At 43.5% G+C, this 18,523-nt stretch overlaps 3 protein-coding genes across 5 annotated transcripts; 1 reads left to right on the forward strand and 2 right to left on the reverse strand.

Moving 5' to 3' along the window:
* Positions 1–33: 33 nt before the first annotated feature.
* On the reverse strand, positions 34–5,130 carry LOC124708885 (protein trichome birefringence-like 26). Its single transcript, XM_047240522.1, has 3 exons — positions 4,947–5,130; positions 2,230–2,507; positions 34–1,219 (listed from the first exon to the last, which is right to left on the reverse strand). The coding sequence occupies exons 1-3, from the start codon at positions 5,128–5,130 to the stop codon at positions 437–439; spliced, it is 1,245 nt and encodes a 414-aa protein (XP_047096478.1). The 3' UTR covers positions 34–436.
* Positions 5,131–6,474: 1,344 nt separating this feature from the next.
* On the reverse strand, positions 6,475–10,055 carry LOC124708415. 3 transcript variants are annotated; one of them, XM_047240092.1, is made up of 3 exons: positions 8,734–10,055; positions 7,874–8,243; positions 6,475–7,010 (listed from the first exon to the last, which is right to left on the reverse strand). In XM_047240092.1, exons 1-2 carry the CDS (start codon positions 9,958–9,960, stop codon positions 7,890–7,892), a joined length of 1,581 nt encoding a protein of 526 aa, XP_047096048.1. In that variant the 5' UTR covers positions 9,961–10,055; the 3' UTR covers positions 6,475–7,010; positions 7,874–7,889. The 3 variants fall into 3 exon arrangements, with proteins under 3 accessions (XP_047096048.1, XP_047096049.1, XP_047096047.1); XM_047240093.1 differs by lacking the exon at positions 6,475–7,010 and having other exon boundaries at positions 7,593–8,240; XM_047240091.1 differs by lacking the exon at positions 6,475–7,010 and having other exon boundaries at positions 7,593–8,243.
* A 2,633-nt stretch (positions 10,056–12,688) lies between these two features.
* On the forward strand, positions 12,689–16,419 carry LOC124649279. Its single transcript, XM_047188933.1, has 2 exons — positions 12,689–13,068; positions 15,704–16,419. The coding sequence occupies exons 1-2, from the start codon at positions 12,689–12,691 to the stop codon at positions 16,125–16,127; spliced, it is 804 nt and encodes a 267-aa protein (XP_047044889.1). The 3' UTR covers positions 16,128–16,419.
* Positions 16,420–18,523: the final 2,104 nt, after the last annotated feature.

Genomic DNA, 18,523 nt, shown 5'->3' on the forward strand with positions numbered 1-18,523 from the left:
AGAAATTCCTTTGGAGATGACACACAGTTCAACTCCCGACTCGCAGGGTCAAATGTTTTAACCTAACCACATGAACTTCTAACTCAGATTTAAACTGCAAAAAGGAAATGAAAAAAAAAGGAGACGCAAAGAGAATACTCCTAATTTTTATGGAGAGATTCAAGATTAAACTCTATGTTACTGCATCCAAACACATGCACATTTTTTACGGAAGAGGGTGCCAACCAGCCACAACCAACAACAACCGGTAACAAGCCGGCCGGTTCATACCTACTAGCAAAAACTGTTTGCTCTTGACCACTTCCTGCTAAACTAGAATCAGAGCACGGTCGCATGCCAGGGACTAAACCCTGAATCGAGTTTGGCAACTTCAGCGCCGACAACCAGCCCTACGACTCAATCAGCAAGTAGTGCAACTACACATCTAAAGGTTTCATCAATTCAGAACCAACCTCATTATCAGATCATTCCAGGCGTCAATGGGGCCTGGAACGCACCAATGCAGGCAATCCTTCTGAACCGACGAGGCATCCTTGTTACCCTGTGCAAATGGATGGAACATCCTGTAAGGCCCAGCATGGCCATCAGGTCTCATGGCCGAAAGGCTGTAAATGTCCAAGAGCTTCAGATTCACCACATCCCCTGAACTATTGACCACAGCTAAGGCCTTGTTGAACTCTTCTAGCTCAATCCCCCTCATGACATTATCCATGTATTTTCCACTGTACTCTCCCTTCCTGTAAGGCAATATCCTGCTACAAGTTCCACCACTGGACCACTCGCCATTCTCAAAGTGATCAGGCGCCCAGGTCCTGAATAGAACAACTGGCTTGTGGTTTGTCGAGGAGATGAATTTGAGTACTGATTGTAAAGTCCTGCGATACAGGTGCTCAAATCCAAGTTCAGTTAGGTCCTTGTCCTGACAATAATGACAGCCTATCACCTTACCATTATCCCAATAGACCGCAGTCTTAAGAAACCATTGTCCACCAGCAATGATTACATAGTCAAAGCTCTCATACTGACTTATCCAGGTTGGTTCAAGTACATCAAGGTGAAGCTGGATCTCTGAGGTAGACTCGCCATTCTCATTTTCAGAAACCTCTGATTTGACGAGGAAGGGAGCCCAAACGAGAGACACGGTGAAGTTGTATGATTGGAAGTGCCATCTCCTATTTCTGAATTCTTTGTCATGGTAGACCTCAACAGGTTCGTCAGCCTAGATAAACAGCAAGCAGGTCCAATAATTAGGATAGTGTAGCACGATGAATGCAAGGTCTAAACAAGGAGAGAAACGGCATATTACATAAGTATGTCTTGTTCTAATCCAACTAAAAGTACATTGGGACAGGAAAAATAATAACACACATGAACGCAAGTGGGAGATATATTCCACAATTTAGCACCATGGGAAATGAATGAACAACCTGAAGTACAAAGAAAGTTCATGGGCCATACAGCTTTTCATTATTATAAAAAAATGTAAGCATAAGGCCCTAGAAACTTATCTGCAATATTATTAAACATTGTTGTGTACTTGGGAATAAACACTCATTAGTTTTGCACTTTTAACTTAATCGAAGAAAGAGCATGTGCAACAATTTTCTGTAAAATGGCAACAAGTCCTTTACATTCAAATAGTGGACACAAGTCATAAACCACACACAATGTAATCTGGAAATATCTACTTTTGACCCCTAAACTATAGGCTTGGTTCATATTCCTCTTCAAACATTTTTTGGGCACGCTTGAATCCCTAAACTATCATATGCCAAGGCACATATGTGTAAACTTTGGTTGCGACATATGACTTTGCAATCTGTGCAAAATGAAGTAAATATGTTACAAATTTTTTGCACGGATCGTAAATAACCATATTTTGAATCAAATAATGACATGCACAACTTTAGGTCACAACTACATAAAAGATTCTCTCAATATTATCAGAAGCGATGTTTGCATTACAGAAACTGGCAAGGGGTAAAGAGCTTTGGATATGATTTTTTTTTTTTTTGAGAAAGCTCCTGTAAATTTCTCTTAACATAATTCAGTGTGTGCTCTCCAATTATATCTGCTAATAGGCACAATAAAATTTCCAGGGAATTTTCTATGCTATTTTTAGGACCATTTAACATAAAAATGAGCATAATTCCTCAAAGTAAGCATGAACAGCATTTCAGTATGAAAAAAAGAGAGAATTAAATGGAGTTTCGCAATATTATCATTTACCTTAGACAGAAGGCAAATCAATGACTGAACTTGGTTACGAAGAATGGAGTCACCAATGAAGCCCCATGCTTTGTTCCTCATAGCTGATAGAAATCTCACTTCATTAAATGGTGGCAGGTCACATTCATAAGGTTTCCACCTCCAGTAAAGATATACAATATCGGGTCGACCATTCATCATGCAGTTCTGGTGATCATCAATAAATCGACAGCTTGAATTTGTATAGGCTGGGCCGGAGGGGTTTGGTAGCCATTCCCCCTTAAAAAGGTCACATTTTCCTGTGCAAGTAGTATCCACATCAGATTTTAGAAACGAGAATACTGCAGAAAGAAGTAATTTAGCTTACAATGCTTTTTCTTCTTTAAGATTTCCAAGAGAGTAAATCCTCAGATTAAAGGGTGCATTCAGGTAATAGAAATTCAGAATTGCCCCGCTGACGCTGGGTCACTAATCTTGTCCATGTGGTGCATTTTGAGTCAAAAGTTCACAGCATGGTAACAGAAGGCACCTGGCGCTAATTGCAAACACGCTAGTTTATGCTTGGTTTTATTTTGCAAAAAAAAAAAAAAAAAAAAAAAAAAAAACTGCCCCTGCTCCTCTCTCTGGCTCTCTGCTAGAAGAAAAATATTGGATCTGAAATGATTGCTGCCAAATTCCTTATGGCAAGTAAAATGATTTGATCTGAAACTCACCAAATTGTTTCTTCCTAGAGACTACCCATGGAAATAACCGTCCTTATGGATGCAAAGCCACCTGCTCATTGTGATGCCATATTCGTAGAGGCAAGGTTGCCTGGACGTGCTGGTGAGGGTTGCCACCATGAAGGGTCTCAATCTATGAATTCTCATGAAGGTCATCATCTGTGCGCTCGTGACGGTCACAAGCACCTTCATCCTTGCTACAGCATTCTGCAATCGCTGCTTGTTGTCACCAACGTCAAGGTCATTTGGTCGCTCCGCTTATTGTCTCCAATGGTCGAACCACATGGAAATGTCAACGGCTGTGTTCAATCGTTCTTCTATTGGAGATCATGAACTGATGTACTTTTTTTCGAAATGGGGTATCCCCAGCCTCTGCATCAATCGATGCATACGGCCACTTTTATTAAGATCAATCCAAAATTACAACCAGCAAATCTAAAACTTATTACAGATCATGGATCACTTAAAGTCGCAACAAAAATAAGCCATCTAAAAAACAGGAACATAAGCGCCCTTGCATCTTCATGTCAGCCGTCGATCAACACGCCAGCCGCACCGGCTGTAGAAATCCTGTGCAACCATTGCCAGCCGGTTGCACCGAATATCCATAGTATGGTGCTCCACCTCCGGCTGGAGATAGGACCACATATGAACTGATATACTAGGGTTTTTTTTTTCAAAAAGTCGTGTACTAGGTTTGTTGATCATGTGACACTGAACAAGGGTGAAACATTAAAAAAGACCAGGAAATAATTTTCCTTTTCCTAACAACAACTAAGCAATCAAGCCGACATGGAATCCGCCAATGCCAAATTAGTCCTACTTTGCCACGTGGTTGGACTTTGAAGCAAAATGCACCACTTAAACAAGATTATGAGAAACTAGAATAGGATGACTTTGAAGCAAAATGCACCACTTAAACAAGATTATGAGAAACTAGAATAGGATGATTTTGAAGCAAAATGCACCACTTAAACAAGATTATGAGAAACTAGAAGAACATAGATGTGTTGATCACTTTAGAGGGGTTTAACATTTAGAGGCATGATGTGCATAAACAAGAAAAACATATATCTAGTCAACTGCATCAGATAAACATGGGTAGTGGCGACAGAGCTGGGCGTATGTGAGGTTGGAAATACAGTGCATGCCAGGTTATCCACTCCACCAAAGATTACTAACACAAATGTCAGGTCATCCAACAAAGATTACTAACACAAATGAGCAACTCTCAAGTTAACTTTGAAAAGCAAAAAAACTAATTTCTTTACAGCTTAGGAGGTCACCTTTTCAGAAATATCTTTCACATTAATATGAATGACAAGAGTGGAGACATTGGCAGAGGTGGAACTTATTCGTAAATATGTCATGACAACCAATGACTCGTTTTTGTTTTAGCACTTGCAGATTCACCAATTTTTGCTAAGCCATAAATATGGGAAGGTCCACGCATGGAAGATGTGGAACCTATAAGTGAGCATGTTATGACTGAGGATTAACAATATTACTTTTAGGTTAGCACTTACAAAACATACCAATTCATGCTTTATTCCTAAGCCAAAAATTTGGGAAGGTCCACGAAGGTTGGCAACTTGATCTCAACTGTTAAATTCAAATCATTATGCCACCAAAAGTGTGAATAAACACCATTTTACTAGTTTTTGGTGTCCACAAAATAAACAACAATTTGCTCATAATCAGTCTGTAAGCGTGCAATCCCTCGTTCCTCTGCAAGCACCCAATATCGTTTCTGAACATTACTATCTTCACACAAGACAGCAAGCATTCTGGAGGGACAGAGCGAAATTCCCAATTCATGGAACCAAAACACAAATTCCAAGTTCACAAGAAAATAGGCGCCATTCCTGTACTTACAAAATCCTCAAGAAAAGCCGACAAGACAGAGATGCGAAACAATCCGCCCTCGCTGAAACGCGACGAGATAAACCTGAACCCTACGGATCTCTGAACTTTCTTTAGTCAACTCAGGTAAGAAGTGGCAGAGAAATCGCGTACCTTCCTTACTCTCTAGCGAAGTGGGCGAGGAGGATAAGGAGCAGAGCAGACGGAAGGAGACGCCGGCGAAGAGGATCCACCCGATACCCTTCAACGCCAGTCCCCATCCCGCTCCGCCTCCCATGCGGGCACGAGGGGAGTACAGCAGCGCCGCCCACGGCGGCCACCTCGTGCCCGAGCCCATGGGGGGAGTGCAAATGTGTGCTAGGATAGTAGGATATGGAGGCCTGAGGTGCGTGCGCGAGCAGAGTGGCAGGAGCCGAGAGGAAGGCGACGGCTTACAGAGGTTGTTGATGGCGGGACCTCGGCGGTGACGTCGGTGGGCGCTGTCTCCTGCGGTCCTGCCGCAGCCCGCAGCTATGAGCTAGATCTGCTGAGGCATGCGCTCCTCACTGCTTTTTGTTTTTTCCCGTTCAAAAATTAACCGTGTCTTCAAAAGCTTAAAAGTTAAAAATATAAGGGGGCAAACTTGTAGTATATATACTATACGGTTCCTGTTTCGAACAGGTTTGGCGAAATTAGGTTAACTTGGCCTATTCATTTATTTATTTAAAAGAAAGATACTTAAATGCCATCTTAAATTTTATATTTATTATGAAAAATAGAAGATAGTACAAGCGATGACTAGTGGCAAATAAAATAATGCGCGCCCTCTTCTTTCTCCGTCTTTTCGACCTCGTCCTCCAGAAACTGAAAAATGTATCGGCATAGTACAAGGGATAGGCATACGGCACCATCAAGCGTCCTAACCATACAAGGGTTTGAAGACCCCAATAGCCACGGATCCAGAATAGACTTGCAATTCTTTACAATCTAGAGACTAGAATAAACCGGATCTTGGAAGTTACCACTCCAAAAAACTTCTAACTATTTCCCTTGATAGACACCTCAACCGTCAAGATCTGAAAAGAACCAACCGATTTGTCGACACTAACCCTCACGGGCCACTCATTGACCCTAAAATGGTGGGTCTCGAGGTAGGGAAATGTCGGACAGACCTTATTCAAATTCCTAGACAACAGCTAGGGTTGGATAGTTATGTTTCTCGTAAATACTTGGTCTACTTACAGTTTGGTCTACTTACAACACTGAATTTGGTCTACTTACAACACTGAATTAGGCTGATCATAGTGCAAAGTATCATATTATGGTATCATCCATGTGATACCAATCTATGATACTACCCCTATAGTGGTTAGTATCATCTAGTAATATAGAATCTCAATACAATTGTGTGTATAGAATGCATTTGACATTAAATTGTCTAGTTTCACGTGCTAGGATACAATATCATATTATGATACCACTAGCATATCTCTCCTCATTAATTATAGCGCCACATCAGATTTTTGCCAAGGTGACATGCAAGATACTCCGTGACATGCATGATACTCTAGCACTATGGTTAGTTTTAAGAGTGAACAAATCTGTTCAATCTTTGTCGGCAAAAGTCATCACGCAGGATCCTAGGAAGCTGAGCTGATTAACACACAAACGCACGCACACACACCAAAAGCACTAAGCCCCAACCGTGCTAGCTCATGAGCTACCTCGTTAGTTCTCCTGTTTACTTTAGTTATGTTGTATGAAAGGAAACATGAGAGCAGCAGTCTGGTATCTTACACAACACCTTCAATAGCCGATTTGGAGTCACCAAGTCCTTTCAAACAACATGACTAAAGTAATCAGGAGAACTCGCCCCCTGCTTGGCAGTCCAAATTAACCTGCCGGACTACAAACCTGTCAGATTTTGAATTACTCTCCACGGCCAGTTTGTATGCACTTTTGACAGAAAAGTGTCTGTTCCTCTCGTAATTCCATGGCAGGAAATCATCCCCATCAAAGGAAGGAAGTCTGATATTCAAAACAGCATCCGAGGGGTGGAAGATCAAGCGCACCAGATTTTATTTCCATGACTCTGAAGCTTGATCGGTTAGATCAGACGCCCATCTCAGCCTTGATTTGATTGCATTTTCCAAAGATTCGTAGGTTTCCTCTTGGTACCCAATTATCTCGCCAGATCCTGAATTTTGATCCAACTGGTAGTACCTAATCCTAAATAATCTGGCAAAAAGAGTGAACAAATAGTACATTACTAGGGATTTTCTCTCTACTTAAGTCAAGCCCTCACTAAAAGTACATTCATATGTATGTTGTATAAAAAAGAAGTACGAGACACAATGGTTTAAAACAACACCTGTGAGCATAATATATTTTGTACAGAACACATACCACAGTTCGTTTTGGCATCAGGACTACATGCCTTTTATTCTGAACACTCAGAAAAAAACATATTTCAACAATTGTAAAATCTAGAAAAGATATGATTCATACAGCCAATGATGTATGCTTCAAGTGTGCAAAATCTCAATCTAAAAGAAATTGTATTGTACACTGCACAAAAGATAATTCGTAAATAAAAGGTACAAAATTATAGATCTAGATGTCTGAACAGAAAATTCAAACCTTGTAAAATTTTATCTTTTTTGTGTAGCCCAGAATACAAATAATTTCAGGTCTTCTTAGGTTATAACTGCAGCGGTAGGTACATGCAGAACCGCAGAGGTGAAAAAGCACCAGAATTTGGGACCTTTTGCTCTTATTTTCGTCCGTCTTATTTCAGAATCAGAGCACAAACTAAGAAGATGCAGCACCAGATGAAACTCATGGTTTAGCCATAGTCTCTTGCAAACCAGTCATACTGAATACTGATGGTTACAACTAAAGTACATGAAGCTAGCACATACCATCTTCACACCATCTAAGATACTTAATTACTCCTACTTACCAATGGATTTCAACACAAGCACACTTACTCCTGATACGTGGTAAAGGGAAATTCTATATAACTTTCCCTTTGCATATTTGCCACCCACCATCTAAATCTGAAGTACCAACCTAGTTCAAGAAAGAGGAAGCTCACTTACTCCCTGATAGTCTGATTCAACTAGCAAAGAAAGCTCTCCATAGCTTCCCCTTGCACATTTGGAACCAGCTCTCTCTTTCTGTTCTCTTCCTGGAGACATCAGGGTCCGCACTTATGCTCAAGACACGATCCCGCACAGCTGTTAATACCGCATCCAAAGTAATCATTTTCCTCACAAGAGAGTTCTCCTCATCTGCAGCGTCAATACAAAGTAAGAAGGCATCTGTCTCTGAAACTTTCAATTCATCATCATTAATCAAAGCTCCTTTGAATGATTGTAATGCTCGGGCAAGGATAGGTGTAGCTTCTTCTGTGCCCACAGGACCACCATCTTCTCCACTGCCTCCAGCAACTTTGGATTCTGAATTCTGCTGTGATATAAAGGGAATTCAGTAAGAGAAGAATTCAAGTGTTTGTATAGAAAATTTTGTGCAAGGCAATAAATCCTAGAGACACAGATCATTTTATCTAACCATTGATAGAAGTGACGAAAGTGAAGTAAGATGCTGTTACACCACTGCCATCTCATAATGGTTGGCAATATAAATTAATTATGCACAGAGAACTATTTTAGTGGACAAAGATTTACGGCCTTAAAAATCAGCAATCCAACATTTTATATACTTATGCTATCACATTATCATTATAACCTGCAGAAACCCTTGTGCTAAAAGTTACAAACATTGCATTTTTGCAGTAAACATAGTATAATCTGTAATTGAAGTCAGGCAAGGCACGTTACAGTGACTATAAAATCCAAGCAATGCAAGAAGCCAATGCTCTCAAGTGTAATTTCATTGTAGTAGCTACAAACATATGAAGAAAGTTGACCGGCATCGGGACACATAAGCGTGGGCTTACCATGTTGTGCACCAAAGACGGAGGCCACTCCATGATGTAAGGAATGATAGGGCAGGGAATCTGCCGTTCACTCTTAAACATCTCACACAGCTCGCCTGTTTCCAGGGAGAAGGATAGGAACCACTCGGAGGATTTGAAGAGGTCGCTGAAATCCTTCCAGTGGCAAATGGAGAGGTACACAAAGCCATCCATAACCGCCATAATCCGCACCTTAGTTTTATCCTGCGCCGAGCACTCCATGATGTTCTTAAAAACCGTGAGTAGCAGAAACATTTTGCCTAGCACGAATCTCTCGACGCCATCCTGGTCGGCTGCCCAGACCCAAGTAAGAAGGGTGTGCTCCTCGACGCTTACGATACAGAGCTTCCCGTCCTTGGTCTGGCCGACCTTAAACCCTGAATATCCGGCTGAATAAACCCCTTTGAAATGCGGCGGCAGATCCATTCGCGAGAGCTGCAAGGTGGCTGTGTTGAGCACGAAAATGCAGCCCTCTCTATCGTGTTCCCAGCAGACAAACCCGTCCATCACCGTGCGGGTTGTGCGCTTGTCGCCCTCGGGTAGCAGCGTCGCGGCCTCCGGGAAGATCTGCCACTCCATGGTGTTTGATGAGAAGACAGCGAGGCGTACCGAAGACCATGAGTGGTCGTGGCGGACACAGACCACGCGGGACGGCCTCTGGCCCTCTTCGGCGGAGAGTGTGTAGAACTCAAGGATGGTGCCGCGGGTGATGTGGCGGGGAGAATTGGGGCAGAGATCCAGGGCCTTGGTTTGGGGGTTGTAGCAAGCACGCTGCTTGGTGCCCCGGTTCTCCAGGGCGACGTAACCATTGAGGTAGGGAATCGAGGAACCGGAGAGATTGACCCCCCAAAAGGAAGCATCGTCGTCGTCTCGGAGGATGGTCCGGAAGAAATCGGTGGCGGCGTCGAGGTCCAGGTCGGAGGGGCGCCATGCGGTGGTGAAGGCAGGTATGGCGCGCATGTGGGGTGTGAGGAAGAGGGCGAGGAGGGGGGACGCGTGGAGGCCGCGGAAGCGGCGGCGGAAGGCGGGGGATGAACGGATGGCGTCAAGGAAGGTGCGGCAGGTGAAGGCGGCGAAGGCGAGGCTAGGAAGGTCGGGGAGGCGGAGCAAGATCTCCCGGAGTAGGTCGCCGTCGAGAGCAGCTATGGTGGTGGGATCGGGCGGATTAGGGTAATCCGCCGGCGGCCGCCGCGACGGCTGGGAAGCCATGGCTGATTGGCTATGTGAGTTCGAGCGGCGGCCGCGGATTTGGAACGGCCGACGAACTGAAATGGAGACCTAGCCGCTTTGGGGGGCGCCGTGCCTGATGAATCCTATTCAACGGTCAACCAATTTTCCATTGCCTCTCTCGATGGAGGATATTTTGGTACACGTATCGGGTCCGACTGGAAACAAATAATCGGAAGAGACTCCTCAGGCCTCAGCCCTCACCGCCGTCCATCAAATGACCAGTTTTGCATCTCAAATAGTAGTATTTAGCAGCCCACATTTTGCTAACGTGTAAGAGCATTTCCAACCGCCGTGCTAAATTTTGGCGCTGTAAAATCAATTTGCAGCGTGCTTCATCCGTATTTCCCGCGTGAGGCCATATTCACCTACGACAGAAACTCTAAATTTTAGAGCTGTAAAACCAGGTAGTTATTTGTGCGCGCGATTTGTACCGCGCTCTTTCCGGTGCGGTAGATATAGTGCACGAGATAGCGCTTTTGCAGCGCGCTCCACTTTACAACACCGGTTGCAGCATCTGTTGGAGTATCAATTTGCATCTCTCGCGCGCTAAACTAGTCACTTTTTTGGATACAGCGCCTGTTGGAGATGCTCTAATCACTAAATTTGTGGCCAGTTACCCTTCTTCCACCTCATCTCCTCAAATTGTCTCCCCAAACCAAATAGATCAGCACACCGACACCAACTAAATCGTCTCCCCTATTCTCTTCTTCTCCACCCCTCTCCCCCTTGAGAGCCGACCGATGGCCCCTGGCTCCGGTCTCTCTCGCCGACGGTGCTTGAACTGGTTGGTGTAGAGATGGATTAGGACATTGGGCTCCTCTCTCTACTAGTATTAGGAGTAGGTGTAGGTCTAGATCTAGGTTTCTGGGTTTTACCCATGTGAAGTCTAGCGCTATGCCATGGAGGAGTTCATCGCTGTAATTTTGGGCAGCTGGTGGTGATGTGTTGGTTTGGCGCGGTACTTCAGAGGTTGAAGATGAAGGTGTCTGGCAACTACATCTCCTCCTCTTTGTCAATAAAGCTCACCTGGTTCGTTGGTGGGTGTGGTCTGAACTGGTGGAGTTCCAGTTCGTCTTCTTCTCTGTCTTGCCGTTGATTTGAAGGGAGAAGGGGCGGTGGAGCTGTGGTGTTCAGACGACGCCAACCTCTGTTGCGATGGAGATACGACTTCGAGATCAACAATGCAAGAGGCATCCTCGCTTTGGCGATCTTTGGCCGAAATGGTGGCTTTTCTTCAACCTTTGATGCAGAGGCCCTTCACCACTTATGTTGGAGCTCGACCCTTCTCTGCCACCAAGTGGTGCGTCCACGGTGGCTCTCAGGTGGCCAGTGGCGACAGTTCTTTGTCGGAAGGGGTGTTCGAGCTTTTATGCCCCCCTGTTCCTCGGCGGCGACGCCTTGAGGACGTCGGCGAGCTGTGGCAGAGGCACCCAGGGTCCTGATTGCTTTTTTATCTTTCTTCCCAGTGTGTTTTATTTAAAAGAGGTGGCCTTATCTTCAAATATTAGTTTCTTTACGTCAAGTTTAGTAAGGGTCCTCCTTATCAGATTCCTCCATGCCAGAGAGCCACAGCCCGGAGGATCTTCTTCAACCTCAGCGTGACACTGTGCGTCGATCTCGCCCCAGGTGGTCTCGTCCCGAGTCCCGACAACGTTATCGGCGACCGTAGCTCCAAGGTTCAACAATGATGGAGGAGAAGGACTCGGCCGCTTTTCTCGATTTTTTCTAGGGTCCTTTTTGGAAAAATGGAGGACCATGTTATAATTTACATTTCGTCAAGGTTCTCCCTATAACTTGTACCTGCCGATAGGAATGAAGGTTATGGGTCCTTTCGAACCCTACCTTGTTCAAAAAAGAAAAAGGTTGGCGTGAGTGGCTTGCAAATTTTGGACTACCACAGAAGATCCAACCCTGGAATGAGTTTGACCAAGTCATTGGCTCGTCCGATTAATCATAGTTGCATCCTGGACTTACTACAACAGTATAATAAAAGTTCTTATATGTTGAAACAACTGTTCATAGTAAGTAATCCTCTATAAGGTAGATCGGCCTCTAAAATTCACCTATTTCAACCACGGGCGCGAACACCTAGGGTTTCTCATTGTAATCACTTGTACAATTTTGTTTTGAGAAACATAATACAATATAGACTTTTATAATACGTACATAAACTTACCTCTATGAACGTAATTCACCCTACCTCTATAAGCATTTTAGAGAGACTGAGTCCAGAAAACTGAGCCAACGGTTCTTAAGATTGATGAAACCATCTCGATATCGCTATCGAGGAAAACATCGCTTCTCATTGAAAACATATTTTATCTTTAATACACTGAAGCGTCATATTTAAGAACTCAATGTTTTTTTTTGCGTAGGTTTAAGGACTGAATGTGACATTGCTCTTCTAACGATCCAAAAAATGCAAGTATGTTTCCAACGGCTAAAGATTTAATCTAGCCTTTTTCAAAACGACTTGGGAGGATATCCTTTGTCAAAAATACCATTTCACGTGGTAGGGTTTTCCCAAAAGGGATATGCTTTGTTCTGGTTAAAACTGGGACATGGAAATGAATGCAGAAATTCAACAAGAAAGGAGAAAAAAAACGGCAACCTCTCCGCTCCATGGCGGAATAAGCTTGGTAAAACCAAAAATTAGTGATATAAAGATAGCGAAAAAAGGAAAAAAGAAATCCTTCGTGCTCCTCCCATGGGCCTCCTTCTCCAGGTCCCTAACCTCGCCGGCGGCCGGCGCCCGGCCGCCCGCGTCCTCCGGAGCGACCGCGGCGGCAGGTTCAAGGTATGCGCCGCGGCGCCCGGTGGCTCCGTGAAGGAGGAGGAGGAGAAGGGGACCGGGAAGAAGGAGAGGATAGTGATTAGAGTCCTGGACCCCGTGCGAGAGAGGAGGCTGCCGCCGCCTCTGTTCTCGGCCCCAGAGACTCCAGCAGAGCCTCTGGAGGCGCTTCGGCGTCCGGAAGACGACGGGGAAGAGAGGCGGAGGTACTATGTGAACATGGGCTACGCCATCCGGACACTGCGGGAGGAGCTCCCCGACGTATTCTGCGAGGAGCCCAGCCTTGACATCTACAGGTTTGTTTCTCTGCTATGGGACTCCGTCTACCTCATGTTAGTTTATAATTGCAGCGAAATGTAGCAAAAGTAATATCCCCTTTTCAGCGCAGGAGAGTTTCTTTAGCCAATCGGGGAAACAATTGTAAAAATGCAATTGTAATTTCTCGAGAAATTCGTAAATTCAGTTGGAAACAGTTCATATTAATATGGTGATACTGGTTTAGCGTGGAAGCGTGGTCCTAAGCATAGTCCAATACAAGGCTTTCCTGGGTTGCCTAATCAAGTATTGTAGTGTTCCCAAACTTGCTACTATAAGTGTAACAACCCAGTCCAGTTAATCGCTGCAGGGAACGCTACACTGTTAGGGTCTAGTGTAAATGTGTAATGGCTGTGTCTTTCTAGCTGTGCTTGCGTAGCATTGTGCAGTTGGTTTGTGTTCGTTTGCTGCCTTCCGAGACTTACCTTTTGGGTTCTATTAGCAGTAGGCAACAGTTAGAACCATCTTTACCTTTCAGTTTGAATCATGCTGTCGCTGGATGTTTTTCTTTTCTGAAAAGGGGTCTGCCCCGCATCGGTTTGTTGCTAGATGCTTTGTTCTGTCGTCGTGAGATAGTGCAAGGGTCATAAGGAATAAAAATTGTCAGTCTTAGCCTGGCCAGTGAATATTGCACTTGAATTCCGGAATCATAATCATTTCGAACTTTTTTCTTGTACCAAGTACACCAGTAGATAAATGGATTTCAACCATTTAATATCATCAACAGTTTCTACCATGTGGCATGTGTAATGTTTTAAAGAAATAATTGTTTATTTGTGTGTAACTTTGTTGTTCCTCTTCAAGGTTAAATCGTATACTAACAGACAAGCTTCCATACAGAATTGCAGATAAATCATGCAATAATCCACTACTAGTCTATTTGAACTCATCTCCCTGCACGTGAGCACATAATTTCCTCTGATGATCTTTATTATAACTCTGCTTCTCTTTTGAACCAGCTTGACTCCTATTCCTCCTTTGTATCATTTGTCGTTGAAATTCGCATCCATATGTTGGTCTTCAGCTCTCTACCCACCTACCACCATCTTGGGACCCTGCACTCCGTTCCCAGAGGATGTTAATGAGTACATCAACTTAGCCCGACACATGAACATTGTGAATCCCTCGCGGTAAGGGAGATGGTCTGTAAGCTGTAAAACTAGGGGAGCCTCGGTATCGGTATCATCAATCTATTGATCAGAACGAGGCCTTGCTCCTCAAATTTCACCATAAGTTCTTTAACAAAGACATTCCACAATCTTACTTGGAGATATTACCAAGACTCGCCTGACCACCAGATTGGTTCTTTCTGGTGAAAAATTGCATTGAATCTCAACAGTAGGGGCTTCGTCTCCATTTCGAAAAAAGAAAGGTCAGTAGCTACAGGAACATTGCCTGCTTGGCCCGTCGCCCGCAGGGATATCACCCTCCTATGGCTTGAATCCTGGGATAATGATCCACTCAGAGCTCGTTCATTTGCTCTTTATGCTAGCATCTTGGTTGAGGCTGCTGAAATCCAAGAATACCTAGATCTGTTCTACCTTCGTTCTCTAGGAAAACCTTCCACTAGATTCAGACCCTTGAAAACTTGCTTGAAAACAATGCTGACCCCAGCTCTTAGATTGTTGGACTTGCACCCGGGGATCTCATGGATAGTGGTCCAAGAAGTTTTATGAGTACAAGTTCAGTGCCATTCCACGAACCCACATTTATGCTTGAATTGGAAGTAAAAATGCGTCAATAAGCTCAAAGCATTTATGTGGCTTCTCCTAAATGATAGACTAAATACGAAAAACATGTTCGTAGGAGAGACTGTGCCTCCTGCACGCTGTGAAATAGCTGTACTGATTCTTCAGGTACCCTTTTAAGCGCTAGCTGCTGGCGCAGGATGGACCGGAATTTGGGCCCCACTGGAAATTTTGAGAACCTGCTCAACCATTGCAAAGCCAACTTCCAAGGAATAAATGAAAATCGAAATCTTCCCTGTTGTGGCATGGCACATCTGGTTGAGCCTAATGTCCATTCTTGGTTTTATGATGTATCTGTTCAATATAGATTTAGTTAAGTTGGTTTAGAATGAAGGAGTCTGCGATTCTCCTGAGGGACTAGATCGACTGATTCTCTTGCGGACATCTTTGAGTTGTCTTTGTTGCCTATCTTTCTTGTATATCCCCTGGCCCCTACGTTACAGCTTTTCCCTAAAAATTGATCCTATTAGGTATCATCCAAATCGATTGTTCTGTTTTACCTTCTGGCTTTGCATCTTAGGAAGACTTCCATCATTCTGCTCCAAAACAAGGCATGAACAATGAGCAAATATGTTAGTTGGAACTGATACATGGATATCTGCAAATTGTAAATTCTGTTCATCACAAAAACTTTAGTAACTCTTGTAGTTTTGTATACTATAATACTTGAAGAATGGTTGATATAGTTATGCTGGTAGTTAAGTCCGCATCTTCTGTGCGCCTCACCTTTTTCCACCATTTGTATGATCTTGGTATTATTTCATTGTCAGGTATACCATCATAAGAATTATTCTCCATGGCATATTCCTTTTTTCATGTGTATTTAATTCATGTCTTGCTCTTTCCTAACCATATGCACTGTCTCCAGAGAAGACATTGTCTTCAAAGATCCACTCAATAAATTTGTGGGTATTGATAGCTACAAAAGTATATTCTGGGCGCTGCGGTTTACCGGTCAAATCTTCTTCAAGGCCTTGTGGATTGACATTGCTACGATATGGCAGCCAGTCGACAATGTAATTATGGTTCGGTGGATTGTTCATGGCATTCCTAGAGTTCTACAGAATGGTCATAGCCGCTTTGATGGCACGTCAGAGTATAAGCTGGATAAGAATGGGAAGATTTATCAGCATAAGGTGGACAATGTTGCCATGAATTCACGAAAGAAGTTCAAGATCTTGCCGATCGAAGAGCTCATTAGATCACTTGGATGCCCGTCCACTCCAAAACCAACTTGCTTTGAGATGATCTCGCTTGTGCCGTTTTGGTTGAGATGGACTTGGATGAGATGATACATGTCGTTGGACATTACGCTGGCATATTGAACGAAGTGTTGATTGACCAGTTCAACCTGATACCCCCTAATTTTGCCTTTCTGATTTTCGGCTATGTACCTACTTACCAGTGAGCAGTACCTGATTATTACTGCTGTATTTGTGTACAGCAGTAAGTTTTGTTTCAAAGAACATAACTGTATATGCTCCTCCTTGTTTTAGTTACGCGAAGCTGTATTTGACCTTGCCTGTTGAACTGATAGACCAGCATGGAATTCTATACTTTGTCCAATATACCCTGATTTATGCATTGTGTTCTCGTTCTTCTTGTTGGATCATGAAGCGTGATTTGAAACTGTGTGACTTGGTTTTGTTTCGATAAAATGTGATTGAATTGATGCAATTTTCTTGTTAGAATAGCATAGGGCCATTATATTGCCCCTTCCATCTTACAGAAATGACATTTGCTGCTGCTGTTTTGTTTCCCTGAAGTTTCCTCTTTTGCTGCTGTTTTGTTTCCCTGAAGTTTCCTCTTTTGCGCTGAGTCTACTAAATATTGTTTTCTTAAGCATCTATACAAATGCTCATGTGCTAATTATATTCTCTTATGAGTGATGTGAAATGGGATATATTCTTAGCATTGAAAATTATCTGTGTCACACAAGTTGTGTGAGCTGTGACTTGTCAAAATTGGATCCACAGGGGGCAAAATCAACAAAAATAACCCAAAAGTGAAACAAATTCATAAAATGAACTCTAGCCAAAACTATTTCACAGAACTAACCCTTTTGGGTAACGCTTTCTAAGTGGTGTTATACACCACGGAATAGCGCCGATGCGAATGGCGTTACACATCATCCTGGCGAGGCGGGGCTAGGCCGTGGCCCACCCCAACACATGTAGCGCCGCTCCCATAGGCGTTGCACTATGGAGTATAGAGCTGCTCTCAAAAGCGCTATGCGCCCGCTAGCTATATCACCATGCGAGCCCGTTCAACCCGAGCAAGAACAGAAGGCTTTCTTGGTTGGCTCGACCCGGCGGTTCCTCTCTCTCCCCCAACTTAAATCCTTGTCAAAATCTCTCAGATTTGTTAGATCTGGCCGTGGATTTCGATCCCAACCTCTTCCTCAAGGTAATCTTCCTTGTTCCCCTCCTTTTCATCCAAATAAACCATCACATTTTTTGATGGATTTGGTGAAACCCTAGGTCATGATGGATTTATTTTTTGAATGGATTATTGAGGATTCCATGTGTATCTATGTGTATACGTGAGTATTCCATGTGTATATATGTGTATTGTATGCTACCAAAACAATGTTCCCATATGATTTTTTATTAGTGTATTAGGTGGAAGAAAGGTCTCATATTTGCTTAGAATTTTTTTTGTATGGTAGTTATGTTGGTAAAATAGTTTAATGTCTAATTGTATATAAAATGTAGGTTGGTGTGGCTACTCGATGACTACTATGATGTTGAACACCGGGATTTTTTGATGGCGGAGCAACGGGAAGGTGATATAAATTATTTTAGTAGCTATGATGTTGAATACTATTGGTTGAGTTGAAATGGATATGGCTGTGACATTGCGACTTTTGTGTTTTCAGGTACTTCGACCATTGAAGATTTGTTCTCACAGGGCGTCATGTAGTGACATGCCGTACGAGCGTTACACACCATTCATCGTGAGTCTTGGTCTCCTCCCGTTCATCACGCTTGTGGATGCCAAACCTCAACGACGCGGCAATCACCGCACTTGTCGACCTGAGACACACACTTTCCACCTGAGGACCAAGGAGATGACCCATACTTTTCAGGATGTTCTATGATCCTTAGACTTCCTATCGATGGCGAGCCACCGTGTATGAGCAAAGAATCTAGCGGGTGGAGACAACATATGGAGGCTTTTATTGGTATGGTTCCTGAAGAGCTTGAAGACAAGTCTAAAGACATAGTTCCAGCAGACGCAACTTACATGTGGATTGTGAAAAACTTTGCCCACTATCCTATTGAGGCGAATGAGGACACGATCAAGATGTATACTCTAGTATACGCGTGGTATTCCATCTCTAGGACTATGTTTGCTGACGGTGGTGGCAGGATTGCTTAATGGATGTGGCTCAAGGCGTTGACCGTTCTTGAGCACAAATGGAGTTGGAGTTTCGCGACACAACATAGTACCCTTCCCTGCATTAGAACGATCATGGAAACCTGTTGCGGTGCCCCACTTTGGCTTATAGGTGGGATGTGGTATCGGAGATGACGAACAATGTCAATATCATGTAGAAGCAGTATACCAAAAAGTTGGATACGCTTACTCCTGAGCAAGTAAACATTGCCATTACATCACTCACTTCCATTCTCTATTTGGAAACTCCTGACCAATGTTGTTGTGCTATGTTGAAGGTGGAGTGGCA

Source organism: Lolium rigidum, chromosome 4 (assembly GCF_022539505.1).
Source record: "Lolium rigidum isolate FL_2022 chromosome 4, APGP_CSIRO_Lrig_0.1, whole genome shotgun sequence".
Taxonomy (NCBI): domain Eukaryota; kingdom Viridiplantae; phylum Streptophyta; class Magnoliopsida; order Poales; family Poaceae; genus Lolium; species Lolium rigidum.

Bases quoted from the DNA above. Each gene is read 5' to 3' on its own strand.
- LOC124708885 (XM_047240522.1), bottom strand. From the start codon at position 5,130: ATGGGCTCGGGCACGAGGTGGCCGCCGTGGGCGGCGCTGCTGTACTCC. The intron at 2,508-4,946 runs GTACGCGATTTC...CTACTTGCACAG, and splicing joins TTCGCTAGAGAGTAAGGAAG to GAAAATGTGACCTTTTTAAG. The intron at 1,220-2,229 runs GTAAATGATAAT...CTGTTTATCTAG, and splicing joins TGATTTGCCTTCTGTCTAAG to GCTGACGAACCTGTTGAGGT.
- LOC124708415 (XM_047240092.1), bottom strand. From the start codon at position 9,960: ATGGCTTCCCAGCCGTCGCGGCGGCCGCCGGCGGATTACCCTAATCCG. The intron at 8,244-8,733 runs GTAAGCCCACGC...TTTATATCACAG, and splicing joins CGTCTTTGGTGCACAACATG to CAGAATTCAGAATCCAAAGT.
- LOC124649279 (XM_047188933.1), top strand. From the start codon at position 12,689: ATGGGCCTCCTTCTCCAGGTCCCTAACCTCGCCGGCGGCCGGCGCCCG. The intron at 13,069-15,703 runs GTTTGTTTCTCT...CACTGTCTCCAG, and splicing joins CCCAGCCTTGACATCTACAG to AGAAGACATTGTCTTCAAAG.